Genomic DNA, 21,842 nt, shown 5'->3' on the forward strand with positions numbered 1-21,842 from the left:
GAAGCTGCATCCTTCTGTGAACTTCATTTCAGTATTGCAAATAAAATCTACTGTTTTTTGCACGCTAGAAGAAGCAAGTCTAACATACCAGCTTTCCATAAAGCAAGATGTGGACCTTCTTTCTTAAGCCATTTTGTCAGAATATATCACTTTGCTATAAGACCTCCTTTTGCCAATAATAGTTTGTGAAATTTACCATTGAAGATTTTTTTTTTAAACTTGCCCTATAATACAAAAGGCCAACGACTATGGAATCCCTTTATTTGTTAAGACAACATTAAAAGGTAAGATACGTTGCCAAAAATGTTGTATCTTTAGGCATTCCCATAGACGATGCACTAGAGAAGTTTTTCCTTGTGCACATTGTGAACATTTATCCAAGTCAGGTATTTTTGCTTTATATGCTCCCAAAGGTGAAAATACTTCATGAAGCCACCCAAGCTGAAGATGGGATTCTCAAAAGCATGGCAGTCTTATAATTATGTCTTTGCATTTTGAGATACAAAAAAAGGTTGAGGTTAATTAACGAAGGAAATATGGTTTACCTGTAGGCGTTGGTTATTACAGTGGAATACTGTGGATGGGGTGTGTTTTTACTGAAGGGATCAACCCTTGGTTCCTGCTCCCAAAACTTATAATTTATTGTTTTATAGGGGTTGAGGAGAAAATAGCGCAATTTCTATGTTTGAACTCTCTGTTAAGTTTTTCTTATATTCTTGACTTATGATCTGGGAATCATGTCATTATGTTATTGTCATAATTAATAAAGGCAAATTGGTGGGGGGATGGGGGGTTTCAATGTGTTGGCTGTAGATTAGCTATTTAACTGGTGGTCTCAGCAATGAAGTCAGTGATTGGATGGCAACAATAAATAATTTACTTTCTCAATAGTGCACATAGTTTATTTAGGACAGGCTCAAAGGGACTTGGCAGGGCCATGCGGGCAAGGTTTGCATGTGCCTCGTGGATGGTGATCAACTCGACTCTAGTTTATTAGGAATCGTGAGACACTGCTGTTATGAAGTTCTCAAAGTGAAATCCTTTGAATCAGAGGCATTAAAAGTCAAAATAAAGAAGCCTGACTTGCTTTTTCCGTGTAAGCTGGAGTAAGTCACTCCCTTTAGCTGCACTGTCATCTTAGTGGATGAATGGAAAGCTTCCTCTTCCTGTGCTTTTAATCTGGTACTAGTTACAAGCGTGAAATCCACTAGCGAAAATAAATAAATAAACAAAAAAAATTGGCAGAGAAACAAGCGCTAGATTTTAAATTCTCTTTTGATTTCTGCAGTTTCTGCTGACTGTATGATAGCACACCGGCATCACTGAACTGCTGCTGGTACTTACTGGTGTCTCTGTTTCAGGCACGTTGAAGTCCAGGTGTTTGGGGATCAGCACGGCAATGCAGTCTACTTGTTTGAAAGAGACTGCAGCGTACAAAGAAGACATCAGAAAATCATCGAGGAGGCTCCAGGGGTAAGTCGAGCTTAGATTTGAAAATCCAAACTGAATTAGAAAATGAAAGAGAAGAAATTACTTTTTTTTTTTTTAAATTTGAGAAGTGACACGAGGTGGGAAGTGGAGATACTTTTCTTTTAAAATAGATTTTTGTTCTTACATTTGCAAATGATGTTGGTGGTTAACAAGATGGAGAGACATCGACAACAGCCCACCCCTGGATATAACTATTTGCTGGGTACACTGATGGGGTCCCCAGTTCTTATTCTCAAACCCTTGGGGAGAGGTGGGGGGGGGGGTGTTAAAGACAAACACACAAAGCTCCCTTGAGTCTCTGCTGCAGTCTGTTCATCTTTATTCCCCAACTTCTAAAACCTCCAACCCCTCTAATCCAAAATACCACCAGAAAGTGAATGGTAATCGGGTAATCTGCCTTTTCTCTGTACATACCCACATCAATCCAGACTCCTGGGGTTTGCCTCCCTGCCAGCAGATGGAGACAGAGAAAGTTTCACTGACACTCTACATAACCCAGTGTGCCACCTGCAGTCTCTCAGTATTTCTCTGTCTCCAGCAGATGGTAGATGGTGCAAAACCTGCAGTCTGGAGAGAGAAAAAAAAAATAAGACCAGAAAACTTCTGGATCCTCCCAGGGGGTTGTGAGGTCCTGATGGAGCCATCCCCCTTTGGTTTGAGGCAGATGAGCAGGGGGTTGGGGACCTTTCTGATAGATCGGTCCAGAGGTCCGTGGGGTGGACATCTGGTGGTCCAGATCCCTCATCCCACCTTGAGACAGTGGTGGAACCTCCTGGAAATTCTATACTGCAAGCTCAGTGGAGCAGGGAAGTATCTCTTTTATGCAGTTTGTCCTGGGTTGGGTTGCTAAAGTTTGTGAAAGGAGACTGATGTACCTAGTAGTCTGAATGTTTTCTAATCTGCCATAAGGCCTGCTCTCCTGGAACCGGAACCTCTGCACCAAAGTAAAGAATTGGTTTCTATGTAACATTATTTATTCACAGAGAGTTAAAAAAAAAAAAAAAAAGGACTAATTGAAGAAATCTGTGCAGCAGCTCCACGTTCTTTCACCAAGGTGATAGTGGTGGGGGCAACCGCATTGCAAAAGGAGGGTGTTTTGGACAACTGGCTCATTCATGCAAAATCAGAGGACTTCTGTCGACAATCGGTACAAAAGGTGCCAATATGCTTGAAGTCTCTAGGATGGGGTGGTGAACCTAGCAATGAGCCAATTAGTCCTTTTTGAAACTCTGGAGTATCTGGGAGCTCAGTTCGACACGATGGCAGAGAGAGTGTTTCTCTCGGAGAGAGATTGCTAAGATTGTAGGGTTAGATAAGGCTTCTGCTAGAGGTTTTGGTGTCCAGGGTCTGGGGCTATTTACAGGTCCTGGGTTCTATGACATAATCATTGTAGTTAATGCACTGGGCATATGTGCATATGCAGCCTCTTTAGGGGGCTCTTCTCTCCCGCTGGAATTAGTTATTTCTCAGCATTCAGACAGGTGGATTCAGAACCAGAGGGTTATGCATCTTTACGAGCAGATGGCGATAGAGCAAAGCTGACATCATGGTATAAATACCGCTGCACGTCTCCAGCAGATGGTGGACGTGCATCTCCCCACTGGGGAGTATGTTGAAGTTTAATAGAAGGAGAAAGAAGGATAGAAGTTTATTGCCCCGCTTTCCTGGGGTGATACCATATGGTCCCTCCCTCAGTTGAGATTTCCTGAGGTGATTTTGGTGGATTCTTCCTCAGATGAGTACTAGTTTTCTTTTTCCAGTGTGGACTTAGTTGTAAAAAAAAAAACAAAAACAAAAACAAAAAACCCCCCAAAAAACTGAAAGACAAGCAGGTGCAAGAAGCCAAGCATGGCAATGAAGGTACATGTCCTCTCCCCCTCCACAGCCGGAGATGGACTCCATTCTCAGCTGGGATGGGCTGAGCTCAGGTAAAGAGTTTTTTTTTTTTTTGTTTTGTTTTGTTTTTTAAATGGGACGTGAAAGAGGGGGAGTTGATTTTAGAGATTCCTCTCCCCTCCGATCTCCATGCTCAGCATGCCAGTCCAACATCCATTCCTGCCTCTGGGGGAGTTGGGGAACTCGGGCAGCCTGGCGGGTTGAGCAGATGCTTGGGCTAGGCCCTGCTCTCAGGCTCCGAATTTTGCCGCATGGTAGGCCATGACAGCATTCGTGCGCTTTTCCATGGCACGTGTCTGCCCTCTTCAGGACTTAATTTTGTGCTGAATGCCCAGCTGGACTCCCGGCTCTGCATCTAATAGTGCACTTAGCTGGATGCCCAGTTGGGCGCATATGGATGCATAGTTGTGCGCATAGGATGTCTTCCAGAGCGCTTGGTAGTGCACCAGGAGGCTCTTAGTTGGATGCACAGTGGTGTGCTTCAGGGCTCCTAAAAGTTGGACGTAAGAGAAATTGGTCATCCAGCTGTTTGGGTATATTGGATGCCTAATTTTTGGAGTGTCCACTCCTTTTCAACGAGCTCAGCTAGGCACGCACTCTTCTCGGAGTTAGTTTAGAGTGTGTTATTTTTATTATGGCACCAAATAGCAAAGAAGCCTTAAGCGTCTTGCCAAGTGTGCTGCTTACCATATTTGACCAACTCAGCTTGGCATTCCCTCTAATTTGTATCAGTACTGTTTGGATACTTATCTCCTTCTGATTTTGCTAAGATCGGTCCTTCTCAGCTTGTTGCGGGAATGGAAAAATAGTTGCCAGAGATCTCGTCTGGAATTGTGACTCCCCCAACCAGTTACTCAGCGGGGGAAGGTAGATCAGTGGGCGCAGTACCAAGGTCCCCTGGTTTTGGACTGGATCCATCTATCTTTTCTTGGGTGGAATTTTTTCAAGGGCTGCAGTCTTTTCTTCAGGCACAGTTGTTTGGCCCAATTAATAGCAATTCAGGATCGCAGTCTGCCGATCCCCACACACCTAGTGTTGCAGGTAAGTGTTGGAGTAAGTCTAGGCCTGCCGCAGATCACTCTGATCAGGATCTGGGTGGCATGGATGAAGAAAGCAATCCTTATTTCTTGGAAGATGGGGAAGTTCCTCCAGGGCTGGAGCCATATAGATCTATGTTGCATTTCTTTCATAGAGATGAGTTACCGGCTCTGACTTCCCAGACATTGAAGATGCTGGGAGTACCGGAGGTTGATTCCGTGTCTGAGTCAAAGAAAGATCCTATTTTGATTTATTTTCGTAAAGCCTTGTGTTTCTTTCCTATTATGGAAGCTATTCAAGAATTGATTGATCTTGAATGGGGCACCCCAGAAACTAATTTTAAAGGTGGACGAACCTTGGGAGAGCTGTATCCCTTGGATTCAGCTGTGAGGGAGCAGTTGCGTTTTCCGAAAGTGGATGCACTCGTGTGTGCTGTCACCAGTTGCACAACTATTCTTGTGGAAGGGGGAGCCACATTGAAGGATGCTCAAGATAGAAAACTTGAGGCCATCCTTAAGCAAGCTTTGAAGCAATGGCAATGAATTTGCAGATAGCTTCGTGTTTTTCGCTGGTAGCTCGCTCTTGCTTACTTCTTTCTCAAGAAGTCAGTGAATCTGGTGTGAGTTCCAGGGCAGTGATGGAACCAGCAGTCGCCTTTTTGGCAGATGCAGTCTGCGACCTGGTCCTCACTTCTGCCAGAGGGATGGCTTCGGTAATAGTGGCCAGACGTCAGCTTTGGCTCAGGAATTGGTCGGCCAATACAATTTCAAAGTCTAATCTTACTAAATTACCCTTTAAAGGATCATTCTTGTTTGGGAGTGAGCTGGAGAAAATGGCTAATAAGTGGGGTGAGGCTCAGATTCCTTGGTTGCCAGAAAACAAGAAACAGACGCCACGTTCCTTCGGCATGAGAAGTTGTGTCAGGGGTTTCAGACATTTTCGTCCCTATATAGGAGCGGCTTCTCAGAGATCTCTGCCCTTGGACAGCTCTCAGTCCTTTCGTCCCAGACAGCCCAGAAGAGGTGCAGGCTCAGTTAGTGGTGCCCCCTGAGCCGCTCAATGAAGGTGTGCCGACCCACTCCGGGAACAAAAAATAGGGGATCGCCTCTCTCTATTTTACCAGAGGTGGGTCGAGATCTTGCTAGAGATAAGAGACTGTTATGCTCTGGAGTTTCTCAGTGTTCCTCGGGATGTCTTCATAGTGTCCCCAAGCAACTCTCTGCAGAAGAGGCAAGCAGTGGTGTACGCTATAGAGTCTCCTCAGCCTGTGGGCTGTAGTCCCAATACCCAGGTCTCAAGAAAATATGGGCCGATATTCCATTTACTTCATTGTGCCAAAGAAGGAAGGCTCCTATTGCCCCAACCTAGATATCATGGGAGTCAACAGTCATTTGCAGGTGATTCGAATTCGCATGGAAACCTTATGCTGAGTAATAATGGCAGTATAGTTGGGGGAATTTCTGACGTCACTGGATTTGTCAGAAGCATGTAAATAAATGCTAATCATGAAGTCGGCTCCTTGCCTCCCTCACATATTCTATTGTATATAGTAATTTATCTTCATTCTCCCCCTCTTTTTTTCCTTCTCCCAGTTAAGGCATCCTTGTTATAATGTAACTTTATGCTCCTCTAAATTGGCACTTGTTAATTGGTTGGTTATAGTTATGCTTAGTTCGATGTAAACCGAGTTGATTTGATTTGTATCAAGAAAGTCGGTATATAAAAGCCTTAAATAAAATAAATAAATAAATAAGCATACCTTCATATTCCCAGCCAACTGTAGCATCAGCAATGTTTACATTTTGCTATGTTGGGGGTGACACTATCAGTTCTTGCACTACCTTTTGGTCTGGCCACTGGACCCAGAACCTTTTCCAGAGTTATGGTGGTGATTGCGGCAGTATTAAGAGAGAATGGCATTCTGGTTCACCCATATTTGAACGATTGGCTGATTCACTCCAAGAGCTTAGAAGAGAGCCTTCGGGTCTCACGCAAGGTGAACTCCTTATTACAGGAACTAGGCTGGGTGGTGACCTTGGCCAAGAACAAGCCGCAGCCATCCCAAACACTGGAGTACCTAGATGTTGGCTTGGTCATGAAGCAAGGCAGGGTGCTCCTGCCGAAAAGCCGCATTCAGAAGCTAATGGCACAGGTGCGATTATTGACAGAATCAGTGTGCCCGACTGTGTGGCCTTATCTACAGGTACTCCATTTAATAGCAGCCAGCCTAAAAGTGGTTCCTTGGGTGAGGGCACATATGCATCCTCTTCAGCACACCCTGCTGGTACGTTGGAGTCCTCAGTCTCAAGAATATTCGATTCAGCTTCACCTTCTAGTGAAAATCGACATATAGTTGCAGTGGTGGTTGCAAGGGGACCATCTAAGGAAAGGGTTTTCCCTGTGATCACTGGACTGGCTAGTACTCGCAAAATATGCAATACACAATCTTGCCCCAATCGATTTAACTCACCAAGTTCGCCTTCATAATCCCACTAGGCCAATGAGAAGAGCTTATCAAGGCACTCTCTTCGTCCCTCAAGCAAAAACATCACTAAAGATCAGAGCCTTCTCTACCTCAGGACCCACTCAATGGAACAATCTCCCACCGGACCTTAGACAAGATCCTTGCCCAATATCCTTTAAGAAAAAATTAAAAACATGGTTATTCAACCTTGCATTTCCAGACTCTGCATTTTAACTAATCACATTTTTCTCTTTGAATGCTCTAGGACATTTATGACTATGCATTGTAAATATTTTTCTCTCTGTTCAGTTAAATTTTAAATTTTAACTGTGTTTGCCCTGTTTACTATATATGTTCTTAGTTCTATGTATCGCCGTTCAGGCAATTTTCTGTTCCTTGTAAATCGGTTTGATTTGTATTTAATGTAGGAAGATCGGTATATAAAAATCAAAAATAAATAAATAAATAAATATGCGAGCCTCCAGGGTTGGGGGGCCCACTGTCAGGAGTTGATGGCCCAAGGGTGCTGGAATACAGAAGAGTCTATCTGGAGCATCAATTACCTAGAAGCCCGGGCCGTCCGGTTGGCGTGCTTACGATTTGTGGCCCGATTGCAGGGGCGAGCGGTCCAGATAGTGTCAGACAGTTCCATGACAGTGGCTTAATCAGTTGCCAGAGAGGAACCAAGAGCCATCAAGTTTCGCAGGAAATAGCCCAACTCATGGAATGGGCGAAAGTGCATCTTCAGGAGATTTCAGCCTCCCATATTGTAGGAAAAGACAATGTAAGAGCCGATTATCTATGCAGACAGGATCTGGATTCAGGAGAATGGGAATTGTTGAACGAGGCATTCCAGCTCATAGTGGACCACTAAGGTCTCCCATATCTAGACCTTCTGGTGATATCTCACAGTGCAAAGGTTTCTTGCTTCTTCAGTCGCAGGAGAGATCAAACATCTTTGGGCATCGATGCTCTTATACAAGAGTGGCTGGTGGGCAAGCTCCTATATGCCTTTCCCCTGTGGCCCATGTTGGGCAGAATCATTCGGAGGATTGAGAGTTACACGGGGATGGTGCTTCTGGTGGCACCAGATTGGCCCAGGAGGCTGTGGTATGCAGATCTGCAAAAGCTCCTGGTGGACCTTCCTATCCGATTACTGGCTCACAGGGATCTGCTGTGACAGGGCTCTGTTCTTCACGAAGATCCAACTCTATTTAGTCTTATAGTATGGTCCTTGAGAGGGCTCAGATGCTGAAGCATGGATATTCCACTGTGGTGATTGCCATCTTGCTATAAGCAAGAAGGTTCTTCACTTCCTTAGCTTTCATGCAGGTTTGGGAAGTGTTTGAGGCTTGGTGTGAGAATTGAGGGTTCCTCCCTCGTTCGGTTAAGATCCCACTCATTCTGGAGTATGTGCAGGGTGAATTGAAAAAAGGTTTGGTCCTTAATTCATTGAAAGTACAGGTGGCGGCTCTTGTCTGTTTCTGAGGTCAGTTGAATGGTGGACCTTGTCTGCTCATCCAAATGTGGCTTGCTTCTTAAAAGTTGTGAAACATATTTGTCCTTCCCTGTGATTGGCAGTACCTTTGTGAAGTGTTAATCTAGTTTTGGATTTCTTGGCGGGTTCCGCCTTCTGACCGCTGTGTAACCTGTCCTTGAAATTAACGGTACTTATTGAAAAAGGTGTTTCTTGTGGCAGTTTGTACTGCATGAAGAATCTACGAACTGCAGGCATTTGTCTTGCTGGGAGCAGTTCCTGAGTGTGGCTCTGGGGGCAATACAGATATGACCTGTTCCGTCTTTTATGCCAAAGGTGGTCTTGGATTTTCATATGAATCAACCAATTTCCCTGCCCTCTCTGGAAAGAGAGAGAGATGCGGAAGAATGTTGCCTGTTACGGTACTTGGATGTTAAGAGGCATATCTCTAGGTATTTGGAGGTTTCTGAACTTCTCAGGAAAGATGGACCAGCTGTTTATACTCCGTAGTGGGAGTAAACGGAGCGAACCGGCATCACGGGCTACAATAGCCTGCTGGATTAAGGAGGTAGTCGCGGCTGTGTATGTGGATGGTGAGCAGCCGTTGCCTAGTCAGTTTAGGGCTTATTCCACTAGGGCTCAGGCAGTGTCATGGGCAGAGATTAGGTTGTTGTCTCCCATCAAGATTTGCCGAGCTGCGACGTAGCCTGCTTACATTCCTTTTCCAGGCATGGGTGGACCATGGGGTGACCAAAATGATAAGGGGAATGGAACAGCTCCCCATGAGGAAAGACTAAACAGGTTAGGACTTTTCAACTTTGAGAAGAGACGGCTGAGGGGGGGATATGATAGAGGTGTTTAAAGTCATGAGAGGTCTAGAAACGGGTAGATGTGACTCAGTTATTTACTCTTTCAGATAATAGAAAGACTTGGGGGCACTCCATGAAGTTAGCATGTGGAACATTTAAAACTAATCGGAGAAAGTTCTTTTTTACTCAATGCACAATTAAACTCTGGAATTTGTTGCCAGAGGATGTGGTTAGTGCAGTTAGTATAGCTGTGTTTAAAAAAGGATTGGATAAGTTCTTGGAGGAGAAGTCCATTACCTGCTATTAATTAAGTTGACTTAGAAAATAGCCACTAGCAACAGTAATATGGAATAGACTTAGTTTTTGGGTACTTGCCAGGTTCTTATGGCCTGGATTGGCCACTGTTGGAAACAGGATTCTGGGCTTTATGGACCCTTGGTCTGACCCAGTATGGCATGTTCGCATGTTCTTATGGGCAGCCTCCTACCCTGTTCAGAATTAGCTTTGATACATCTTACTGGTTCTAGATCCACCTGTCTAAATGCTAAGAAAGGAGAAATTACTACTGACCTGATAATTTCCTTTCCTTTAGTACAAACAGTCACCTTCCCACCCTTGGCTGCCAAATGGTTGTGCTATGGTCGTCCTGCGTGTTCCAAGGAGTACTGATAAGTTTCATTCCAGACCCTAGACTAGTTTTATTGCACTCCTTGTCTGAGCTCAGTGGTTTCCTGTTGGCTGAGTACTGGAGTGGTTGTTTAATAATCAAGTTTTTGTTAGTTTGTCTACAATTGGCTTTTGCAGCGAATACTGGAAGGCTAATGTCAGTGCAGGGATGTATATATACCATTACATCAACTTTGCTCCGTCTCCATCTGTTGGTAGAGGTGCATAACCCACTGGTTCTGGCTCCACCTGTCTGTATTAATTTCTCCTTGAGAAATTACTACTTGCCTGATAATTTCCTCTTCTGTTAGAGGGGAAAGCCAGGGACAGTCTTTCGTGGTAGCTTATTCACACCAATCTCAAATGTGGTGCGGATTTGGAAGTTCCGAATTGGGTTATAGTCACCACCGATGCAAGCCTCTCCAGATGAAGGGTGGTCTGGCAAGATCAGCCAGTGCAGAGCCAGGGTTGAAACAGGAGGCCTCATGGTCTATCAGTCGTTTAGAGACGAGAGTGTTGCATTTCGAGTTGCTTACCCTTTTGCCAAGGTTACAAGGCAATCCAGCATGGATCCTATCAGACAAAGCAACAATGATGGCCTACATCAACCGTCAAGGCAGAACCAAGAATCAGGCAGTGGCTTGAGAGGCCCAGGAGTTGATTCTATGAGCAGAGCAGCACTTGGAGCGGCTGGCAGCGTCTCAGAGTGAACAACGTTCAAGTGGATTTTATCAGCCGGAGAAAGTTAGACCCCAGGGAATGGGAGCTGTCGGAGACAGCGATGTGTCTCATTCATGGAAGATGGGGGTGTTCCAATCAAAGAGAACACCGAGGCGTCGCAGTTTTACAGTCACTGAAAAGAACATGGTATGAAAGGAATCTGAGCTCTAGTGCTGCCATGGCCTCGAGGAATTCTTCTTTGCTTCCCTCTGTGGCCTCTGGTAGATAAGGGATTACGGCAGGTAGAGAAACATCTGGGCAACATGATCCTGGTAGCTTCCGAGTAGCCACAATGATTGACCATGCTTCCCAGATCTGATCAACACGGCCATAGATGGCCCCTGAAGTTCAGACATCAGTCGACTTTTCTACCAGGGCCCAATATTTTCGGGTGTGGCTTCTCACTTCTGTCTCATGGCTTTGCTTCTGAGAGGAGACGACTAAGATGGAAGGGATATTCCAAAGTGGTTATTTCCTCCTTATTGCAGGCTAGGTGACCATCTACATCCTTGACATATGTGCAAATTTGGAGTATATTTGAGTCCTGGTCTGCTGTTGATGAAGTGCAGCCTCAGCCTGTTCAGGCTATGGTGTCACTTATTTTGGCTTTTCTACAAAAAGGTTCTGGTCAAGGGACTGGCCTTTAACTCTCTGAGAGTCCAGATAGCAACATTGGGTTGTCTCCAGGGTAAGGTGCAAGGGTGTCCTCTGTCCACATAACTGGATGTTATACGGTTCCTCCAGGGAGCTAAGAACTTGCATCCTCAGGTGTGGAACATTTGTCCACCTTGGAATCTAGTCCTTAGAGGATTGTGTGAGGCTTGGTTTGAACCACTAAAGAGAGCTATGTTTAAGGACTTGACTCTTAATGTGGTTTTCTTGGTGGCTGTTTGTTCAGTCAGGAGAATTTTGGAGCTCCAGGTGCTGTTGTGTTGAGATCCCTTTCTACAGATGTCTGATTTGGGGTATCTTTATGCATGGTGCCTTCTTTTCTGCCTGAGGTAGTCTTGGTGTTCCATCTTATATAGTGGAGCTTCCAGCTTTTCCGGATTTGGATTCCTCCACGCCTCTCACCTAGGGGTGATGAAAGACATGTATTATTGAGGTATCTAAAGGTCAGTTATTATTTCCGTAGATTGGATCACCTCTTTGTACTGTGGAGAGGTTCAAAGAAGGGAAGTAAGGCATCTAAGGCTATATTTGTGCCTTAGCTGAAGGAAATGATCGAGTCGACTTAAATTTCTCAAGGGCAGCTGCTGCCGGGGGGGTTTAGGAGCGCACTCGATACATTCTCGGCTGACTTCCTGGGCTGAATCACAAGAAGTGTCTCTGCATGAAATTTTCTTGGCAGCTACTGGGAAGTCATTGCACAGTTTTGCTAGGCATTATTGCTTGGATGTCTGGGCTCTGGCTTCCATGTGCTTTGGTGAGAGTGTTCTACGAGCGGAACTCTCCAGGCAGGTCCCACCCAGTTACAGGGAGCTTAGGTACATCCCAGGAGTCTGGACTGATCTGGGTATGTACAGGGAAAGGAAAATTGGTTCTTACCTGCTAATTTTAATTCCTATAGTACCAGTCCAGATGCCTGCCTATTTACTGGGGAGGGAGTGTCTACTGCTCTTGCAGTTGCTTTGATATACTGTAGAGTTGTTGGAGGCTTTTAATTCTGATCACTTATGTTAAATTTGAGAAATGAGTTTTACATTGTCTATTTGGGCAACTTCACCTTCTTCTGGATCGTTGGAGGAGAGGGAGTTTGCTTAGAAATTTATGGTTGTTGCTGTCATCTTGGCTTGAGTAAAGGTCAATACTGAGGGACTGCAGGTGGCACACTGGGTTATGTATAGTGTCAGTGAAACTTTCTCTGTCTCCATCTGCTAGCAGGGAGGCAAAACGCAGGAGTCTGGACTGATATATGGTACTACAAGAACAAAAATTAGGTAAGAATCAATTCTCCTTTTCCTCCCAGCTCTGCACGTCCTCGCAGGGCGAGTAATTTCATGTGGACAATGATGTTTTATAAAACACAGCAAAGAAGGATGTTTTTTGCAAGATAATATGCATAATTCAATGTGGTGTTCTGTATATAGTCTTAGACCAGACATGGGCAACAGTGCATATATGAGCTATTAAATAAATCTTATACTTCTAGTGACAGCTGAGAACACTGGCCCCTCAACTTCCATGACAGAAATTCAGTAAAGATACCTTTGCTGTACATAGCATGTCATTCTTTATTTCATCGAAAGTCATGAATTAATATGAAGGATTTAATATAATTGGTAATGTTTATCACTGTTACAGCCAGGAATCGATCCTGAAGTTCGAAGGAAATTAGGGGAAGCTGCTGTCAGAGCTGCAAAAGCAGTAAATTATGTGGGAGCTGGTACGTAGGGTTCCATTTATGGGGGTGGGAGTAGAGGGGGGGTACCTTAATTGGCAGTCGCTGAGCAGCGTTCTCAGGTCTCAAGAGAATTTTCCATTTGTAACATTTACTTACGTCCAATGCACACAGGCTCTCTGTTTTCTTGTGATAATGTTGCATCCGTGGTATATAATAATCTTCAGAATTAATCCATATATGAGGAAACAAACATTATAGCCTAGAGAAGTAGCACGATCTATTGTTGCACATGGCACAAACTGCAGATCATTTCTCAGAGTATGATGGATCACTTTCCTAGGTTATAATACACAAATCTGATCCATGGTGCTGTGTGCAGGAAACCAAATTCTTCTCTCAGAGCATGGAGATGTTAACAGTAGACTGATAGAAGACCTAGTAAGGGACCTGTGGCGGAGGCTACTAGTCTGTGTCAAAGCAAAATGTGAAACAAAAGAGAATCCATTTTTATATCTTGTACAATGTGAAATAACTATGCTTCAGCCTGGACCATTTTGGTTTGGTTTTTTTCCTTTCCTTTTTTAAGGAACTGTGGAGTTTATTATGGATGCTGAGCACAATTTCTACTTCATGGAGATGAACACCAGACTACAGGTGGAGCATCCTGTCACAGAGATGGTTACAGGAACTGACTTGGTGGAGTGGCAGCTAAAAGTAAGTGAGGTTGTGAGGTTTAAGTGACTCCTGCTTGAAGTTCCTTTTATTTCACTGGGGAAAGAGTGTTTATAGGGAGCTTTACTACAAATATCTCTATATATTTCTTAGAGTATGATTTATTTACTGGATCGTATTCTGAACAAGAATTTCTTTGATTTAAGATTTAAAGCATTTTTATTTATTTATTTATTTATTTATTTATTTATTTATAGAATTTTATATACCGTTATTCGGGAAGCCATCATAACGGTTTACAAAGTGAATACATTTTTAACAAAAAGGTTTTGAGATATCATAACATGTAATTACAATAATAACATAACCAAGTAAGTCTCAACAAACTTAAATAAACATTAAAAAATTTATAAATTAAATATATAAGAGATCAATATTCAAAGCCACCCTGAGTTGGGGGTCCCCTTTTTCTCCCCGGGATCAAAGTACATAATGATCCCTGGTGCTTTCAGCATTACTGTAGTATGCTAGAAACATATGCTAGCAGCGTAAATTTTCAGCGCTGAGCTGAATATTTGTGCTGCTAACATATGCTTCCAGTGTGCATTAAGCCGTTTAGTGCAATTTCATTTTTTCACGTAGATAAGCAGCTGAATTAGCCATACTGTCCGGGTACGTCTTCCGTGCCAATAGGTGGCGGAGCTCTCTAAGTCTAGTAAAGTCTTTCAGCTATGTTCCCTTTTGTATCTTCCCGCGTTTGCCTGAGGCTCCTCAGTCAGTTTTTTTCCGCGCGACTGTTCACACGCGGAGCTCTTTTCTCCTGAGTGAAATAATTTCTGTGAAGAAAAAAAAAAAAGAATAAAATCATCAGCAGGACATCAATCCAGGATTCAAATTTTGTGCCTGCGGCAAGATAATGTCAGTCACTGATGGCCACATTTCTTGCTATTTATGCCTGGGTCCGAATCATGACCAGGCAAACTGTGAGGACTGCAGACGCATGTCCCCGCGAGCACAGCATCAGTGTGCTGCCAAGCTTCAAGAATTAAAAACAAGCCCATCGGGCTCTTATGCCCCTTCGGAGGCTTCCATCACATCCTCCCCAGGCCCAAAGAGGAGAAAAAAGTCTCCTCCTTCGAGAAGGGCTTCTTCAGTCGAACCCCCCCCCCCCCCCCCCCCCCCCGGTCAGAACATGTGCCGTTGTAGAGGGGAGCGTGACGTCACGCTACGAGATGGCAGCCTGATTCCTGGGCTCCCGCCGCCTCCCCACTAAATCCACCGCAATCCGTGTACTATCTGACCATTTTGACCCACATCAGATACGAGGGGGTTCCGATTACCTGTAAGATGACCAGCAAGAAAAAAAAATCCGGATCTTCAACGTTTCTCCTACCAAAAGGACAGCTCTAAAGAGGTGAGCGCTTCCCCTATGGAGGAGGACGGAGGCCAAGATGGCGGTGATTTGCGCGCCGAACTACCTGAACCCGCTACTAGTATACCGGACGCTGCGGACGATTCCTTCTCTGAGCACCCGACCCGTGCCGAATTCAGGGAGTTGTTCGCTGGGATACGGGCAGACCTAAAGGCGTACCGGCAGGAACTTTTAACCCGCGTGGACGAGGTGAAGGAGGACCTCACGGCCTTGGGCCACCGCGTCGGAGATATCGATGTGCGTGTGGAGGGGCAGGCCATACAAATCAATACCAACAAGACTACCTGCGACTCACTGCGGGCTGAGAATGCTCAATTAACAGCGAAACTCGCTGATTTGGAGAATAGAGCACGCCGGAGCAATCTCCGCTTTCGGGGCTTCAGTGAGGCGGCAGGGCCTGAAGATTGCCATGTGCTAGTACGCGACTCCGGGAGATCAGCACATCGGAGGAATTTGAACCTCCTGACATACAATTTGAACGAGCACACAGGGCTCTGCGTGCTCCCCAGCCCAATCGCCCACGCGACATTATTGTTTGCTTTACCTCCTTTAAAATCAAGGAGCGGATTGCGGTTGTGGCATGGGAGAAAAATGAGTGGGCATGGAACGATCAAAAAATTGCCATCTTCCCTGACTTGTCTCAAGCAACGCTACAAAGCAGACAAGCCTTTAGGGAAGTGACCACGTTCCTCCGTACTAAAGCTGTACGTTATCGGTGGATACATCCGTTTGGTCTCTCGTTCTCCTACGAGGGCGTCACCCACAAATATCTGACACCGGAAGAGGCCCTGCCAAGTCTCGCTACTATGGGGCATGTGGGGCTACAGTTATCACAAAAGAATACCGGCTCTCTCTCTGCCCGTGTGCCTCCACCGGCGTGGCAGCGGGTGGGGAAGAGGAGCAGTCGACTCCGGAGACAAACAGGGGGCCCCACCTCCGCTCAGGGTCTGACCTGATCTCTTTATCTGCTCTAATCAGAAGGTTTACTTATTCTTCTAAGATCAGCAGGTCATAATAATGTTGTATTTGGTTCAGAATGTTTTAAAGCTTATGCAACATATGTTAAGCGGATGTATGGTTTACCTATGCTATGTGCTTATTCTGCGGTGGGGGGTGGGGGGTGGGAGGGCACCATCTCTTTCTTCAGTGATTTCACTCACTTCCCCTATTTGGGATGGGAGATAGTCTGCTAGGAGGCTATGGAAGATGCTTTTTTTAGGGGACCGCAGAATGGTCTGGGTCCACACAGGGGTCATGCTAATTCATGTTGTTACTATTGTGGTTGTCGATGTGTCGCTCCTCCATGCTGCATATTTTTTGCTAATGGTAGGCTCTCTTCTTCTCAGTTCTCCTATGACAGTTTCGATTTTTCCTCTCAGATGGATGATTTGACCCCAGAGTCTGTATGGACATCCATCATTACCATAGTTGGTATTTTTTGCTCACAAGGGGGTGTAGGTTCCTTATGGCAGCTCCCTCGAGTAGCCTCTGACTATCTGAATGGCCTGGCTTAAAGTTTTGTCCCTTAATGTTAAGGGACTCAACTCCCCTCAAAAGAGATCTCTTTTTTATAGGGAGGCAGCTTCCTCTGGGCCGGATATAATTTTCGTGCAGGAAACGCACTTAATGCGTAGGTATGAAGCCCTGATGAAGTCCCCTAAATTTCCAACTCAGATTTTTTCTGCAGCAAATAAAAATGCTAAGTATGCAGGAGTGGGCATCTTTTTTGCATCACATGTGGTGTTTGAGTGTAAGAAAATTGTCGCGGACCCACAGGGCCGTTACTTGCTGCTGGTGGTCATGATGTTTGATCTTGAGTTCACACTCCTCACAGTATACGCCCCGAACAGGGAACAGGCTGTGTTTTTTAGACATCTTAATCATATTCTCACCCAGCATGCAAAGGGATCCCTTATTGTGGGCGGAGATTTTAATGTAACTTTGTCTCCGGCTCTGGACACCTCTAAGGGGCTTACCCACACAGCCATGGCACATACCAGGGCCCTTAAGGATCTCTTATCCGAACATAACTTGGTTGACTCCTGGCGAACCACTTATCCCCACTCCCGGTCCTATTCCTTTTACTCTAAACCCCATGACTCCTACTCTCGCATTGATTATTTGATGGTAGATAAAAACTTGTACCATCGGACACGTAGTCCTGAGGTTGGGGTGGCGACCTGGTCCGATCATGCCCCTGTTTCCCTACAAATTGGCTTGTCTGTCGGGGATCATGGCGCCAAATTTTGGCGGCTCAATGACTCTCTCCTTCAAGAGCCTCAGTTCACCCAAACCACCATGCAGGTTATACGTGACTTTTTTCTCATAAATGCTGGGTCTGTTCCCTCCCCAGTCACTGTTTGGGATTGCTTTAAAACCTATATTAGGGGGCATTTTATCTCCCACTCATCCTATGTTAAAAAGAAAAGGGAGGAGACTTGTTCCCACCTATGGGCCAGAATAGCGGATCTTACCACCCAGCACAGTAAATCGGGCTCCAACCGTCTTCGGACGCTGCTTACTCAATCTAGGGAGGAGTTACATAGATTCGAGCTCGACCACATCACCCATGCACTTAATCTCACTAGACAACTCCATTTTGAAGGCGGCAACAAAGTAGGCAAGATATTGGCCCATCAGTTGAAAAAACAATCATTTCAAAATCACATTCTTAAAATTAAGAACGATCAGGGGCAGATCGAAACGACTAACTCCGCTATAACACGACAATTTCTCCACTTCTATCAGAAGTTGTATTCGGCTGAATCCCACATTCAGACTGCAGATATCTGTCAATATCTTCGTGCCCTCCCTCTTCCCAGACTTAATAAGGAAATGCACGATAGACTGAATGCGGAAATCACGACACCCGAGATCCTCGAGGTCATTAAAACTCTCAAGGTGGGCAAGGCCCCGGGACCCGACGGTCTAACAGCCAAATTCTACAAATCCTTTAGGCATGTTTTGGCACCACACCTACAGAGCCATTTTAATTATTTAAGAGGTGGGGGAAAGTTAAATTCAGACTCCAATACTGCGGGCATTACTATTATAGCAAAGCCCGGCAGGGATCCAGCTTTGTGCGCTTCCTATCGGCCAATTTCGCTAATTAATCTGGATCTAAAAATTTTGGCTAAGATTCTGGCCGATAGGATTAATAGCTTTATTATGCATATTATTCACCCTGACCAGGCTGGTTTCATACCAGGCCGAATGGCTAGCGACAATGTACGCAAAATTATTAATATTATATGGGGGGCCATGCAACGTCAGGATGACCATCTGCTACTGGCCATAGACGCGGAGAAGGCCTTCGACATGGTCCACTGGCCCTTCCTGTTTCAAACATTGCAGGAGATGGAGTTTGGTTCCTTTTTTCATAACTGGATTCAAGCACTCTATCACAAACCTTTAGCGTGCCTAAAAATCAATGGTAGATACACCATCCCCTTCCCAGTTCAGCGGGGTACCAGACAGGGCTGCCCTTTGTCGCCTTTACTTTTTGCCATTTTTCTCGAACCCCTGGCCATCTCTATCCGAAATAATACAACGGTACGGGGCTTTCCCTCACACACCTGTGAGCCCAAACTGTCCCTTTTTGCTGACGACATAATCTTCACAGTTGGTAACCCTGTAGAGTCTCTCCCGGCGCTTGAGTCTGAATTGGCCCACTTTAGTGCCCTTTCGGGTTTCAAAATAAACTGGGATAAGTCCGAGATTTTGAATATTACCTGCTCACCCGACATTGTAGGTAAACTACAAAAAGATCATGCATTTCGATGGGCGAACACCAAACTTAAATATCTTGGGGTGTACTTGAGTAACAATATATGTGACCTGTTCCAGCATAACTATGTTCCTCTACTTAAGAAAATGGATTTGGACGGAGAAGTGGGGCTCCCTACCGCTTATGTGGCTTGGCCGATTAGCTACCATCAAGATGAACTTGCTGCCTAGGCTTCTTTACCTCTTTCAGAAATTACCGATTCCACTCAATCGTGCCACGTTACTTCAATGGCAACGAAAGCTGCTTCGCTTCTTATGGAGACATCGTCCACCCCGCGTGGCTCAAACTATTCTTTACCAGCCCAAACTGGCGGGAGGATTGGGACTCCCCAATTTGACTTGGTACTACGTGGCTGCTCAGCTTAGGCCCATTATCGACTGGCACTGCTCGGCCACCACAAAGCCGTGGGTGACCCTGGAGCAGGACTGGATAGCCCCGGCACCTTTGGCCTCACTCCTTTGGCAACCTGACACCACGTGGAGACCTAACCTCCAGCTTACACCTTGCACCAGGCAAACCTATAATGTGTGGAAGCAGTGGAGACACCGGCTGGTGGGACGGTATGACTACTTTCCACTTACTTACTTATTCCACAACGTCAAGTTCCCGGCTGGACTCCCAAAAAAAGCCTATGAACGTTGAAAAGCTGGAGGCATCTCTTGTTTCTATCACGTTATGCAGCAGGGTCAACCACTATCCTTCTCCACTCTTCGCAACATACACCAACTACCTGTAACGGAATTTCTTCCCTACATGCAGCTTCGCCACTTCTTACTATCAGTTCGATCCAGGGGACTTATGGCTCCTTCACGCTCACTATTTGAGGGATACTGTGTCTCGTCCAAAGCTGTAGGAGGCCTTATCTCCAAAATTTACCAACAGCTACTAACCCGTCCTTTTAGTAAGCATGCTCATATGAAGGCTTGGGAAGCTGATCTTCAGAAATCTCTCTCTGAAGAGGACTGGATTTCTATATTCTCCAAATTATCTCGTGGTAATGTATCCACTCGGATTATAGAAGCCAATTACAAGATCTTATATAGGTGGCATTTAACGCCGACTAGGTTACATCGTTGTTACCCCAAGGTGGATCGTCATTGTTGGCGGAATTGTCACCAGGAAGGGACATTTCTTCATATGTGGTGGAACTGTGTGTTTATTAGTCCTCTTTGGTCATATGTCTCCAAGCTCTTGTCTGACCTGATTTGAACTCCTTGCTTGCTTACAATGGAGCAGGCGCTACTATTTTCATCATGTGAACCCCTAGCTCCATCCGCTCAAACTCTAGTGCAGCAAGTCTGCACAGCGACTAAAATGGAGATCGCCTATCGTTGGAAGAGGCCTCAACCACCTACCCCCGACGAGCTGTTAAAACGCTTGGATGGTGTCTGCCTTCTTTATCGGCTTACAGCGCTGAAATATCAACGTCTTTCCAAATTTAACCAAATCTGGGAACCATACATTTCATGGAGATCTTTAACTTTCACGACTTTCTAAAGACATAACCTGCTATATTTTTATATATTCTTTATAACCTACCATTCAACTACGCTGCATGCAGATCTAGTGCTGTTGTAGTTTGGAGCGATGCATTCCTGATCTCGACTACTTGGACTCTAATTGGCATGAAGGGGGGAGGGGGGTAGGGGATACTTATACAATATTTGCTGTTGTTTTTGCATTATGCTGTTTTCTTGACCTTGACTCATGTTACAGATGACTGTTGTGATTTACTGGATGTTGTACCTGTTTTTTGCGTATCACAGCAATAAAAATCATAAATTAAAAAAAAAAAAACATGCGCCGTTGTTGGCCCGCCAAAAATCGGCGCACGGTGCAGGGGATGCGTCGGTAGCATCGCAGCTGCATGCTGCATTGATGCTGTCAGCGTGCCGACTCGGAACCAATTCATCAACGCACCTTCTAAAAAAAACCGACGCATCGCATTGATTCATCGACGCAAGGAGAGCAGTGCGTCGCATCCACGCCCAAGCAGTGCACCTCCGACGTAGTCGGCGCAGATCTCGTCCCACCGACACGACCGACACAAATCAAGCCCAAAAAACATCACACACCGACATTCGGTATTGACTGCGCTAATGGAGAAGTCATGGGATACTCTGCTATCCAATCCTCCAACATCAATTAAAATAGACCTGAAATATCGTATGAATGACTCCCCCTTCCATTCAACAGTCCAGCTCCTACATAACTCAATAGTGGTAGAGTCGGCGATGCAGAAGGCTCGGAAGTCACGACTTCACTCAAATACACCGCCAACCAGAGATAATAAATCTCTTGATGATTTTGCTAAGAAGTCATTTCAGTCTGGTATGCTAAACGCTCGTATACAGAACCATCAATTCTATATGCTGCAATATCTTTTCGAAAACTTGCAAGTGCTGAAGCCACATCTCCAACAGGTAACCCAGGAAGCCAGTTTACCTGTGCAATACCACAACCTAGAGGAAGATTTACAACACCTCTTTCAGTCTATTTTCGAAGGGTTTGATATCTATTCCAAAGCCTCGGCTAATGCCAATCCAGTGGGAGCACTGAGAGGAGAGGATCACCTTGCTGGTGGCTGAAAGGAATCAGTAAGTTTTTGCTTGGGATATTGTCTTTTTAAAAAGATTTGGGGCAAAGTTAACTATTTGGGACTATTATTTAGTGTGTTTGTGCTTTTAATAGTCAGTAAGGCAGCGAATAAACAGAAGGTAGACTGTATTTTTAAAAGTCTGTAAGGCAGCTAGTAAACAGAAGTTAGAGTGTTTGTATATTTAAAAAAAAAAAAAAAAAAAAAGTAGCCAGAAGCTAGAAATAAGCTAGGTTGAAAAGTTCATTTCAGTTACTCACCTTGGAAAGGTATTGAAGTAGTGTGATTCGGTTTGATTAGGTACCAACATTTGTTAATCAAGAGAGCAGTGAGTCACTCTGGCTGACTAACTGAAGTTAGACTGTTTGCGTTTCCCAACCCATCCACAGCTCATCCTTTAATTTGTAGGTGGGTGCCATTTACCAAAAAAACCCCAAAAAAACCCCACCT

General features: G+C 45.0%; 1 protein-coding gene across 2 annotated transcripts in view; it reads left to right on the top strand.

The window, feature by feature from the left end:
• MCCC1 (methylcrotonoyl-CoA carboxylase 1) overlaps window positions 1-21,842 on the top strand; it is a 99,769-nt gene that overhangs the window by 57,545 nt on the left and 20,382 nt on the right. For both annotated transcript variants that reach the window (XM_029615839.1, XM_029615840.1), the window contains exons 8-10: window positions 1,362-1,473; window positions 12,866-12,947; window positions 13,492-13,619. In XM_029615839.1, coding sequence (XP_029471699.1) covers window positions 1,362-1,473; window positions 12,866-12,947; window positions 13,492-13,619 — 322 coding nt within the window. The remainder of the gene's footprint in view (window positions 1-1,361; window positions 1,474-12,865; window positions 12,948-13,491; window positions 13,620-21,842) is intronic.

This window comes from Rhinatrema bivittatum, chromosome 9, assembly GCF_901001135.1.
Source record: "Rhinatrema bivittatum chromosome 9, aRhiBiv1.1, whole genome shotgun sequence".
NCBI lineage: Eukaryota > Metazoa > Chordata > Amphibia > Gymnophiona > Rhinatrematidae > Rhinatrema > Rhinatrema bivittatum.